Source organism: Trachurus japonicus, chromosome 6 (assembly GCF_045865225.1).
Source record: "Trachurus japonicus isolate A0001 chromosome 6, Traja_1.0".
NCBI lineage: Eukaryota > Metazoa > Chordata > Actinopteri > Carangiformes > Carangidae > Trachurus > Trachurus japonicus.
Genome location: NC_140912.1, coordinates 38,289,491 through 38,303,101, shown reverse-complemented (window position 1 = coordinate 38,303,101; position 13,611 = coordinate 38,289,491). Strand labels below are relative to the sequence as shown.

Sequence of the window (13,611 nt, the reverse complement as noted above, 5' to 3'; positions counted from 1 at the left end):
CCATAGGGCAATTCTGTTTCTACAACTGACCGCCACACCACAATCACATACACAAGCATATACAATTGAGGAGGAACAGCGCAAATTTGAGATCAAGTAGCCTAAGATAAAGTACAAAAATATAATAAATACATGAGAGGGCACTATACGTAAAAACACATTGTCAACAACAGTACTAAAAACTACAGCTTCAAGCCAGCTGAGCATTCAACAATCGGCTAACTTCCTGTCAGCCGATGGAGTTAGCAGTCCCCGTCCTCGTCCCTACGTCACCACATTCAGGCGCATCCCTTGGCTGCACACACAGAGAGGACTGCCCCTTTATGCCGTTCTCTCTCCTCATTGGATAAAGGTTGTAGGATACAAGGAAAGTTTTCTCCTGGGCTCAGAGCAGAGCAGAGTGACTGACAGACCCGTGTTTCAGACCAAACACTCTATAGAAGTGATTGCTGTCGGAAGATACAACTATTTAAGACTTAGATTAACACAAACATTCACCTTACTTCTGCTTTAAAGAAATGAGCCCCTCCCCTTCCACCTGTCCACCTGACTCCTGAGGTGAGACCAGCTGCTTGTAGCTGTAGATGAACTTTACAACATTTATCTGTGTAACAACAACATCACAGTTTCCTCTCCTCTCCACTGTTCCCCGCTTTTCCCCAAAAGGACCCGGGGAACATATAGTTTTTGCAGATTTTTGCCTATTTTTGAATGAGAAGTGGAATTGTCCCATTGGTTGGGTTTAGGCAATGAAGAAAGGAGTTGGTTAAGTTTAGTAAAAAGACCAGGTAGAGGCTAGACAGGCCAGGTAGAATCCATCGACCGGTAACAGCAGGGAACATAGGACCCTTTTTCAGAAAAAGTTAGGGGAGGAAGGAGCGAGGTGAACCGGGGGAGGGAGGGAGGGGTTGGTGATTGAGAAAAGGCAGATAAGATATTTTATTTTTGATATCATGATGTCTTAGGCTACTACTTGTTATTGAGGTATTGTAATATTGTGAGACGTTGATATAGTTTCATCCCCTGTAGAGCAGAAAGAGCAGAAAAATAGTGGGATGAAGAAATAGAGAGTTTTATAAATGAATATTTTTATGTGTTGTTAGGCTGCTGTTGACTTTTATACCCTTTTGAAACGGTGGCTGGTAGAAACACTGAGTGGCCGGTGGTGGACTTTAGAAGAAAAATGCTAACATTAGCGATGTAGCATCAGCTGCTGCCGGTCAGTGATTGGTCGGTGCAGCTGCCTCTACTTCCTGTTGTGTGGGGGCGTGAACACGGAGCAGCAGCTTCCTGTCCGCCGGTCCGCCGGTCGGTCCACCGGTCCATCCGTCCTATCAGCTCTCAGCTCTCAGCTCTCAGCAGTTAGCAGTGAACTCCCGCGGGTGCTAATTAGCCCGAGCCCAGATAACTTCAGACGGATCGTCTCCATTACAACCGTGTTTTCATTTAATTAAAGACGCGCGGCTAAGTGACCTCTGGACGCTCGGCTCTTTATGAGCTGCTGAGAAACAAAGCAGCCGTCTTTCATGTGGAGCGGTCGTTGCCGTGGAGAATACGGGGGCGGAGCCGCCGCGCGTTTCCCTCCATGTTCAGCTTTGTTCATGCAAATTGTGAACATAAAGTTTTTGATATGATAAAAGCAGCGCGGTGTCACTTCCTGGGCAGGTCCACCGGGCCCCCGGCCCATCAAAGAGTCGGCTGAGCTCCTGCTGCAGAAGGCCGCCGCCGCCATGACGGCCTCACAGCGGGGGGGGGGGGCCTCAGAGCTTTAATGAACAATGTTTAAAACAGCTCCGACTCTTCTGCTCCTCCAGCTGCAGGGGTGGGCTCCATTTGCCCATCAGTGCAGCTCAGGTGGAGACAGTGGCTCCTCATCACTCGGTACGCATCATCAATATGTCACAGACCCCTCCTCCAATCACAGCTCAGCTATCAGACCCCTCCTCCAATCACAGCTCAGCTATCAGACCCCTCCTCCAATCACAGCTCAGGTATCAGACCCCTCCTCCAATCACAGCTCAGGTATCAGACCCCTCCTCCAATCACAGCTCAGCTATCAGACCCCTCCTCCAATCACAGCCCAGCTATCAGACCCCTCCTCCAATCACAGCCCAGCTATCAGACCCCTCCTCCAATCACAGCCCAGCTATCAGACCTCTCCACCAATCACAGCCCAGGTATCAGACCCCTCCTCCAATCACAGCCCAGGTATCAGACCCCTCCTCCAATCACAGCTCAGCTATCAGACCCCTCCTCCAATCACAGCCCAGCTATCAGACCCCTCCTCCAATCAGAGCTGACCATGGGGCACCATACTTCCTGTTTACGCCCCAAAGCATCATGGGAGCTGTAGTTCCTCCTCTAAAACCAGATCAATAATCAATAATGTAACTAATCAGATCTGAAGCTCTCACCTGTAAGAACCGGAGCGTCGTCCTGACAACCGGTCAACAACCGGAGGAAGGAGCCCACGACGACGACGCTGCTGCCATGACGACGGACTACAGACAGACAGAGAGAGAGAGAGAGAGTCTGTCTCTCTCTCCAGGTGGGAGGGGCTCAGGTATTTATAGGGTTAGACACTAATGAGATTAGAGTCTCACACACACACACACACACACACTCTCACACACACACACACACACACACACACACACACACCTACACATATAACGACTGTCTGGCTGAGAGGGGGCGGAGCTTCCCAGGCCTCAAACTACCCACAATCCACTGCTCTAGTCTTCACAGGGGCTGTATTCTAAACAAGGGGGCAGTTGTCGGTCTGAGAAGTGAAGCTCACTTCCGCGTTCAAAAAGCTGCAATCCCCTGGGCTGTCGCTGGGGGCTGGCTCCAGAAGGGAGCAACTCTCCATAGACCCCCATGTTAAAATAGCCGATTTTACAGCTTAAAAAAACATATTTACAGCCTGGTACATTTTATTTTTTTGGTCTCAACCGATAGTTTCTACCCCCGCACACACTCTGAGGGGGGTGAATTTTTTTTAAACTCTACCGTTTTACTGTTATTAGGTTTAAAGTTCTGGCCAATTAGGGCGCAGAACCGTTGAGTGACAGGTCCGGCGACCGCTGCTACGAGGCCAGTGGGCGGGCTCTCGGCCGGCCAACGGCTGCACCGCTCCAAATATGGCAGTAGAATCCAACATGGCGCGGCTCAAACCCCCGTAGTAGCGGCACAAAACAGACTCCCCCAAACCAATGGGTGACGTCACGGACGCTACGTCCATTCTTTTTACAGTCTATGATTCTAAACCACATAAGCTACTATACTGCTAGTACGTACGGATTTGGCCACAATGCAGTAGTCTATGTAGTATCGTTGGGCGATCTTGACATTCTGCTTCTCTCTCTGTGTGTGTGTGAGGGCTAATAACGGAGAAAGAGCACTATGATCAATGAACGGAACAATATTGCGTTGCTGAAAGCCGAAAAATCTATTCTGGCGGACGTAATTTATTTGTGGCGTATCAGTGAACACCTGGTCGGGCTGTGACATACAGGGCTGGCGTCGGCAGCCTAGCATAGACTGTAAAAAGAAGCCGAGTCACAGCCACAACACCAGCTAAACGTGTTTCCTCAGATTTGAGGCGGAGTGGCCATCCTGTTTACCACAGAGATGTTGTGTGCGGTCATATGACTACCTGGCTCCGTCTGATTGGACGTCGCCAGTGGCTGCATTTGATTGGTGAAACACTGTCATGTGACAGAGTATCTGTTGGAAGCAGCCAGAGGAGCGGCTTCATTAAAACAAAACAAACAGATTGCGCATTAGATCAATAAAAAAGTAGCGAGTATGTGTGTGTGTAAAATCGGCAAGAAAACAAAACATCGCCGATCGTCCTTCCAATCGCAGATAGACGATTGGATCGCCAATCGGCACAACCCAAATATGTAGTATGCAGTATGCAGTATGCGAACAAAAGCAAAATTTGCAGTATGTGAAAAGTTCCCGGATGTCGTACTGATTCATAAATCTCTCCAGTATCTGACCAGTCTACATTGTGTCCTGTATCCCACAATGCATGCTCCCCTGACGTCTAACTGTAACCAAAGACGGTAGTGAAGTATCTTTGCCGTGTACCGTAACTATAGTTTAATAAAATAAAACTTACTGCAGACTGATGTGTTGATAGTAAAACATGTATTTCTTGATGTAAATGTGGTGGTTTGTGTCCGTAGGCTCCAGAGCCCCGAGGCAGCGCTGCTCTTCTGTCCAATACACACAGGAAGCTTCACTTTACATTCAGACTAACTAATGCTACTGATACAGCTGTTAGATTTCATCACTGAGACCAACATTTATCTCCTAGAAATAGTTTAACCAGCCGGTGGTAAACCTCTAAAAACCTGTGGGTAAGTTAATTAGCGATGGTTTTCTCCCCCGGGATGAGGACGGAGGTTGGCCGGCCGAGCAGCTCTGCAGACCGGCTGCTGTCTCTGTGATGTCCCGGTCACTTCTCTGAAAAACATCGGAGCAAACTTCTAATTAGAGTGAGGTCAAAGGTCAACTTCATGTGTTGAGGCTATACAGTCCTCTCTGCAGGCGGCCCCAGTTCGAATCCCGCACCGGGCGGCCCTTTCCTGCATGTCATTCTCTGCCTCCCCATTTCCTGTCTCTCTCTCTACTGAGCTGTCGATTAAAGGCAATAAAAAAAGCCCCCAAAAATATATTTAAATATAAATAAATAAATTATAAATTATATTTATATTATATTATTTATTTTTAAATTATATTTATTCATTTGTCTTTTTATGATCAAAAATCGAATCACAGCTGCATCCAAATGAAAGCTTTCTGGTTCCTTAGAATGAGTTGTTACAACAAAACCGTCACCACTGTGTAGTGTGAGGAAGGACGGAGGCACCGGTGTTGCATTCAGGTGCAGTCAGGCAGACGGCCGTCGGTCATTTTACTCCACCAGAGAAAGACGGTAAAACAATACCACATCACCATGACAACACGTTGTCAGACCACTTGTTTATCCTGTTACATGCAGCGTCTGTTGTCTGTCTGACGTCTGCCCCTTTTCACCTGAATGCAACATCAAGAATACGTTCAGATATGCAACCGCACCTGTCAGACACCTGAGTGAAGGTGTCCTCAGAATAACTCTTTCTTTCTTTCACTCTCCCTCTCTCACTCCACCTCTCTCTCTCCTCACTTCACCTCTCTCAATTTCTCTTTAACTCCACCTCTCTCCCCCTCTCTTTCTTTCTCTCTCTCTCTCTCTCTCTCTCTCTGAGTTCCTCTGCTCTCTCTCTCTCCTGCTCCTCCTCTCCTTGCTGCTCTCCCTCTCTCTTTCTTTCCTTCTCTCTTTCTTTCTTCCACTCTCCCTCTCTCTTTCTCTCTTTCTTTCTTTCTCTTCATTCTCCCTCTCTCTTTTTTCTTTCACTTTCCCTCTTCTTTCACTTTCCCTCTTCTTTTCTTTCTTTCTTTCTTTCACTCTCCCTCTCCTCACTTTACCTCTCTCAATTTCTCTTTACTGTAACTCCACCTCTCCACCTCTCTCTCTCTCTCTTTCTGAGTTCCTCTACCCTCTCTCTCCCTCCTCCTCTCTCTCTCTATCTCTCTCTCTCTCCCACTCCTCTCCCTCCTCCTCCTCTCCTCCTCCTCCTCCTCCTCTCCTCTTCCTCTGTCCAGTTCGCTGCTCGGTGCAGCTCGTGCTCCATGTCTTACCCCGCGGGCTTCCTCTTCCCGCCTCGGTCTTCCCGCTCCTCCGGGGGGGTCATGGAGGGTCTGTGCGGGTCCGGGGGGGTCGTGGTGCTGAGGCCGCAGGACCGGGACCGGGACCGGGACCGGGCTGGTTCCGCCTTCGCTCCGTACTCCTCCTCCGGTTCCTCCGGTTGCTTCTCCTCCTCGCGCCTCCCGTTCGGCGGAGAGGCGCGCGCCGCCGCCGCCTGCAGCTCCTTCGTGGTGAGTGTCCTCGGTCGGAATCGAACCTGCGACCCTGTTGGGAGGGAGAGGGGCTGAGGGGGGGTCCGGTGGTGACGAGCAGGTGTCAGTTTGGTGCGTGAAGGAATGTCAGAGAAGAGATGAAAAACATCCGGCAAAGTTTAATATTGTTATTGATATTATTTAAATTATTAGGCTGTTGTTCTTGTCATTATTATTATTATTATGAAAATAAATAATAGTTATATTGTTTTTATTAGTTTCAGTCTAAGAGTGTAGCCTAATCTCTTTGAGCTGAATTTTCATTTTTGTCTCCGGAATAATAACAGCGATAATCAATACTCAATTTTTTACCACGTTTTTACCAGCAGTTTGTCTCAAAGGGCTTTATTACATCCCATCGTAACAACATCCTCTGACCTTAGACCCTCACATCCACTGAGGAAAAACTCCATGGAAAACCCTTTTAACAGGGAAAACCAGGAGAAAGCTCAGGGTGAGCAACAGAGGAGGGATCATCACCCAGGACGGCTGCATCACTTCAATACTGAGTCTATTTTTTATCTGCATTTAAGGGCTGTCCCTTTTCTAAGTCCCAGAGCCCTGAACACCTGGTTTGGAGTTGAGCTTGAGGGTTAAGACAGGAACTGGAATTCACCCTGAGGGTCTCGATTCCATTCAGAATCGATTCTCATGTGCACATGTTCATAGATGTAACGGCGCTGTTCAGACTACAGACGTATTGATCTATAACTGATCTATAACTGATCTAGATCTGGTTTATTTCCACTTTAACTCAGTACCTGAGGATCAAAGACTCTGCACATGATGTACCGTAATCTAAATGTAATGGAGGATGAACTGCATTTTGTGTTTCATTGTCCGTTATATGACGAAGCCAGAACAGGAAGTTTGTGTTTCAGAAAATGCAAAATGTGAAGCCTGAGTTGTTTTGGGTTGATGATGATGATGATGATGATGATGAGGTAAAGGTGGAATGGTTCTTCAGAAAAGAAAAGAAGTCTTTACTAGAGCTACTTTCATAAAAAGTGCCTGGTCAAAAAGAAAAAGTGAATTATTGATGTGAACTCCATGTGGTTTCTGTTTTGTCTGAGCTCTGATGATTTTGTTTGGTGTCTACATATGAAATGTGTCTTGATCTCTCACCCAGGACGGACAGACTAGATTAATAATAATGATAAAAATAATATTAATAATCAATAATAATGTTGGTATTAAAAATGATAAATACTATGATATTGATCATAATAAACAAATGTCACCGATCAGATTATTGATTCAGAAGATGAAATTTAATTTGATCAGTTTGTTTCATTTTTATATTTGAACCTGAGATTAAAAATAAAACGAATTCATCTGAAATAATAAATAGTGTTTATTGATTAAAATGATTGATCTGTGATTCTGCATTAGATTTAGTTTTAAATGTTTTAATTCAACCTTTATTTAACCGCGTTGAAGATTAGAGAGACAGAGAGAGCTGCCAAACACACACACTCACACACACACACACACACTCTCAGGTTAAAGCTGCAGCTCCTTCTGTCAGAAACACGTAATTAAAAAAAAAAAAACACTTAACAAAATAAAACGTCTTGGTGCTTTTATGTTATGTTGTATAGCTGTACAAGCACGCACGCACGCACACACACACACACACACACACACACTCTCAGGTTAAAGCTGCAGCTCCTTCTGTCAGAAACACGTAGGCTAAAGAAACATTTAAGAAAATAAAAGGTCTTGGTGCTTTTATTAGTCTACTTGCCAGCCCATAGGGCCCCATTGTGAACCCGGAAATGTTGAGTACCCCAAAGTTTTATGTTAGACATATGTAGTATGGGTCCCCAGTATTCAGAAACTGTCGGATGCTAACTTATATATATTGGGCAATTAGCACAATTGACATAATTAGCATAAATTAGCATAATTGCCTATATGGGCAATAATTCAACAAAATTGACTTGGCTGATCTGGGCAATATTGGAGTGGTTTTAGGGGTTATTGATGATGCTGAATCAATCAAAATTCAAAATGGCTGTCTAAACCGATGACCAGATTTTGAAATCCATCAAAATCGGCCCACTGGCGGTTAAAATCTGGTCACTTCCGGTTTAGACAGCCATTTTGAATTTTGAAAATGTCAGAAATGGATTCAGCATCATCAATAACCCCTAAAACCACTCCAATATTGCCCAGATCAGCCAAGTCAATTTTGTTGAAATATTGCCCATATAGGCAATTATGCTAATTTGTGCTAATTATGTCAATTATGCTAATTGTCCAATATATATAAGTTAGCATCCGGCAGTTTCTGAATACTGGGGACCCATACTATCTATTTCTTACATAAAACTTTGGGGTACTAGTAGACTACATGTTGAAAGTCTGTGCTGGTTTCCTGTCCCAGAGCGCTGCGGCGGCGGCGGCGGCGGCGGCCTACGACCCGGCGGCGGTCGCCCTGGACTACCACGCGTTCGGGCCCCTGGCGTTCCCCTACGGAGACCCCGCCTACAGGAAGAACGCGACGCGCGACGCCACGGCGACGCTGAAGGCGTGGCTGGGCGAGCACCGCAAGAACCCGTACCCGACCAAGGGCGAGAAGATCATGCTCGCCATCGTCACCAAGATGACGCTCACGCAGGTGTCCACCTGGTTCGCCAACGCCCGCCGCCGCCTCAAGAAGGAGAACAAGATGAGCTGGACGCCGCGAGGACGCAGCGAGGACGAGGAGGACGAGGACATCCACCCCGAGCGCCATGACGACGACGACCTGCAGCGCCATGACGACGACCACCAGGAGCGCCACGACGACGACCACCAGGATGCCAAGAGAGACCAGAGGGACGACGGTGAGTGAGAGCGTGAGTGTCTGTGCAGCAGCTCAAAAACAAGAAGGAATCGAACAGTCGATCAGTTACTGATCAATAACTCTGATCAGTGTTTTTAGACGAACTGCACCTTTTTTTTTGGACTATAGCCTCAACACATGGGGCGGGTGCTCTACCAACTGAGCTAAACAACCCCACGAGCTGCACCTTTAATATAAAACACCAAAACACCACGGCAACGAGACAAAGGATCAGATCTCTGACAGTGTTACTGTTATTATAATTAATATTATTATAATATTAATTATTATTATAATATTGATTATAATAATCAATATTATAATAATAATAATTAATATATTGATTATTATCTCTGTTGTTATTAGTTTATTATGATTATTATCATCAATAACACGTTGAATAATGTTTATTTGTTGTTGATTCAGCGTCTTGTTTATTTTCTCATGTTTCTAATATTTTGTTTAAAATTTGATCATGAATTATTATTGATTATTATTGATTATATTATTGATTGTTTATTATTACTGTTCATTATTATTTTTTGCCATTATTACTTAGGCTATATATTATTGTTTATCATTGTTCATTGTTATTGATTCTTGATTAATATTGATTATTGTTTAGGCCTATACTATTCTTGTATATTATTGATTTTTGATATTGTTTGTTATTATTACTTTTTTCCAAGCTGTCAGTTTTAAGTATATATTTTTGGTGTTTTTGCCTTTATTTGATAGCACATAGTAGAGATAGACATGGGGGAGGCAGAGAGAGGGGGAATGACATGCAGGAAAGGTCTGCCCGACGCGGGATTTGAACCTGCATTGAGGACTGTAGCCTCTACATGGGGCGGTCACTTTAACCACTGCGTCACGCACCGCCCCATTTTATTACTTTTTTCACGCTGTCAGTTTTAAATATATTTGAGTCGACTTCAGCTTTTCAATTTCTTCATATTAATCTTCAACAATTCATCTAATTTCCAACCATTTCATATCAAATCAGCTCCTTCTTACATGTTTTAGTTTTACTCTTCAGATGTTGTTTCATCTTTTAAACATTGATTCAACAATTTATTCAGCTCATTCAGCTTCCAGCTTTCAGCATTCACCCGTATTATTTAAATGCATTCTCTGGTTGTTATTGATTATTGATTATCAGATAAATCTTCAGGTTTTTTCACAGTTTCAGTTTATGGAGGAAAAAAAATTCACTTTTCAGAAAAATCTCTTTTTACTGTGTGTGTTTCCTTCAGGAAATGTGTTCTCTAGTTGATTTATTTTCTTTCTTCTCACTGTGTGTGTGTGTGTGTGTGTGTGTGTGTGTGTGTGTGTGTGTGTGTGTGTGTGTGTGTGTGTGTGTGTGTGTGCAGGTTGTGGTCCAGACCTGCAGGACTCGGTCCAGCCCCCCCCCCTCTGACGGACCCCTCCCCCCCCTCCCCCTGTTGCTCGGGGCAACGGGGACAGAGCGCTCCCCCTCCCCCCCCCAGGCCGCGGCCCCCAAACCTAAACTCTGGTCTCTGGCTGAGATCGCCACGTCGCAGGACCCCGCCCCCCGGCCCCACAGCCCCGCCCCCCTGCCCCCCCGACACCTTTACTACCCCCCGGCCCCCCCCCTTCCTGCAGTACGGCCCCCCCCCCCCCTACGGCCCCCTGGGGCCCCTGCAGGGGGGGCCGGGACTCCACACGCTGCTGCAGCGACCGCAGCCCAGAGACTGTCGGCTACAGGCCACGCCCACCCTGTAGCCACGCCCCCTGTGATGTCATTGACAAGGGGGGGGGGCACGGACTTTCTGTAAAAACACAAATATTCAATTTTACCTGTTTTTCTATGTTGGTAACGTTTCTGTACAAATCATTAAATAGTTTATTAATCTGATGACCCTGGACATGTTTGTCCACCTCTCTCACTCCCCCCCCCCAGGTCAGATGAAAGGTCACTGGGGGCTGGTTTTTGGCGAGGAGGTTTATCTCTGGGTAAACTCTGGATGTCCCGAGTTTCAGAATGAAAGTCCATTTTTTGGACCCGTAATGAATTTTAACAACATCCACGACCCTTCAAGTGGACAAACATGTCCAATGGGTTTTTTAATGTATTTTAAAGGGACAATGAGGAGTTTCTATCTGGTTATAAAAAGTCTGATATTAATGTGGATGAATCTCCGTTACCACTTGTTAATGGTCCATTTTAGATAAATCTATGGTTTTGTCTCTATGGTTATTTTGTTATTATTAGTGGTGGTGGAAATGCTGGGCGAGCCGACCAGCGTTTCTTTACTTTCGGTTTCGTGGTGAGTCATGAGAATAACGCCGCCGTATGAATCTCCGTTTATGGTGGGAACTACGACGGTATGTGATCGTCTTCCAACCTCTGACTTTAATTCTTGATGAATGAAAACATGAGTCTGTCTTGACCCGGTCAAAGAATTTCACGGTGCGGAGGCTCATAAATGTAGTGTGGAAACACTTCACTTTAACAAAACTCCTCATTGTCCCTTTAAGGTAAAAATTTTAACTAACAGATTTCACCATGAAACTTCCCAAGTTCATCACTCACATTAAGACAAATATTTTTTGTATTACAAGTTTTGTCAAATTTCATGTTTAAATGTGTAAATGAGGCAATAGGCTATCTAATGAAATATGCGCTAATTTCCAGAACCGAAATCTGAACAACGGATGAAGCCCCTTTCAAAATTCTTGTTTTATTTTTTGGATATCTCTTATTATCAGTCTGTAAATGAGAAAATACTGTCACCAGCCCTATAAAGCCCATAGAGCCCCATAGAAACCATGTGTTTAAGCAGCTAAAACAACTGGCCAGGAAGGGGTTAAACATGTAGAAACCCACGGCAACAGTGGTTTCCATGTTTAGTCCAGACCCAGCCTCATTATGTAGCCTATCACTGATATTTAGGGAGTAAAGTTGTCTAGATGTTGTCCAGGGGTCATGAAGTGTCCGAGGGTTAAAACACAACTGATCAGCTGACTTTGGTTTTGTTCCGTTTGAATCAAACTTTATGTTTTTATTTATTTATTTATTTATTCATTTATTTATTTTTCTACACAACGTTTGTTATTTTCAGTTTAACGTTTATTTTCCTCTGAGGAGAGAAAGTGATCAATATATTTATACTGTATGTATAGAAATATAATCATCTGATTTGACTTATTTTATTTCGTTTTATTTCATTTCATTTTGTTTTGTTTTGTTTTGTTTTGTTTTGTTTTATTTTATTTTATTTTATTTTATTTCCACTGAACCAACTCCTGTTTAATAATTTATTTGACTTTCATTAAATGTGTGTGTGTGTGTGTCTAGGTGTGTGTGTGTGTGTGTGTGTGTCTAGGTGTGTGTGTGTGTGTGTGTCTAGGTGTGTGTGTGTGTGTGTGTGTGTGTGTGTGTGTGTGTGTGTGTGTGTGTGTGTGTCTGTGAATAATTCAGGCCTCTCTGTGATTGGAGGAAACAGGATATTGATCATATTGATCAGTTCAGACGGAGCTCAGCTGTGAAGGCCGATCCTCCTCTTCCTCCTCTTCCTCGTCTTCCTCCTCTTCGTCTTCCTCGTCTTCGTCTTCCTCCCAGAATCCTCCAGGGCAGCTCCTGTTGACACACACACACACACAGACAGACAGACACGCACACGCACACACACACACACACACACACACACACACACACACACACACACACAGACACACACACACACACACACACGGGGGGTTTCAGAGACAGATGGTGACATTTTGTTCCTCCAGTGACCTGAGGAGCCGTTAGCCTAGCCACCGCTAACGGCTACACCTGCTGTGTGTCTGTGTGTGTGTGTGTGTGTGTGTGTGTGTGTGTGTGTGTGTGTGTGTGTGTGTGTGTGAACTCAACATTAAACTGATTTTATAAATTACAGATTAAACCTTGTGTCGTTCTCTGATTATTTCTCACCACTGAACAGGAGGAATCTGATTGGTCGTCTGTTTCCACTTAGAGCTGCAACAATTAATCAATTATTAAATTGATCGTCAACTATTCTGATAATCTAATAATCAGTTTGAGTCGTTATTAAATAAAATAAAAAGCTCCAGATTCTCTGATTTCAGCTTCTTCAATGTGAATATTTCTGCTTTCTTTGTTCCTTTATGACAAAACAAGACATTAGAGGACGATGTCGTCTGGTGGTTTGAGAAACACTGATTGATGTTTTTAGACATTATTTAACATTTTATTATCGACCAAATTACTAATTCAATTCAATTCAATTCAATTCAATTCAATTCAAAAAACTTAATTGTCTATCATCACGAGGACAGAAAGTTGTCAGTATCAGTTCAGGCTCCAAGCAGTTGGACATCAAACACCAACGCAAAAAGCCACGTTAAAAAATCTCACATAAAAGCTATAAATCTATAAAAGCTATAATCGATTAATAGTTTAATTAATAATGAAAATAACCGTTAGTTGCAGCTCTATAGACCGAATCTCCTTGTTGTTTACATTCTACTTCCTGGTAGAAAACCAGCTGTAATGTGAATGAGATCAATAGTAACGAACGAGAGTTTAGCTATATATCATATTTTTCACGCCCTATCACCGTTTAGACAAATCTGAAATGATTGAAGAAACATTACTATTTCTGTGTGTGTGTTTTGTGTTGCTATGTGTTGGATTTATTCAGTTTGGGGGATTCACAGTGTCTAGAAAGCATCAGTGGCTCAGCTGACAGGGACAGCTAACGGTAGCTAAGCTAACGGTAGCTAAGCTAACGGTAGCTAAGCTAACAGCAGGACGTCAGCTGTTAAAACCCTCCCGTTGTGGGACACCACATGAAACTACT

General features: G+C 44.3%; 1 protein-coding gene across 1 annotated transcript in view; it reads right to left on the bottom strand.

The window, feature by feature from the left end:
• Positions 1-1,732, bottom strand: part of LOC146986671 (uncharacterized) — a 41,859-nt gene extending 40,127 nt beyond the window's left edge. Inside the window, exon 1 of the mRNA XM_085780524.1 lies at positions 1,655-1,732. Coding sequence (XP_085636650.1) covers positions 1,655-1,732 — 78 coding nt within the window. The remainder of the gene's footprint in view (positions 1-1,654) is intronic.
• Between the last annotated feature and the right edge of the window lie 11,879 nt (positions 1,733-13,611).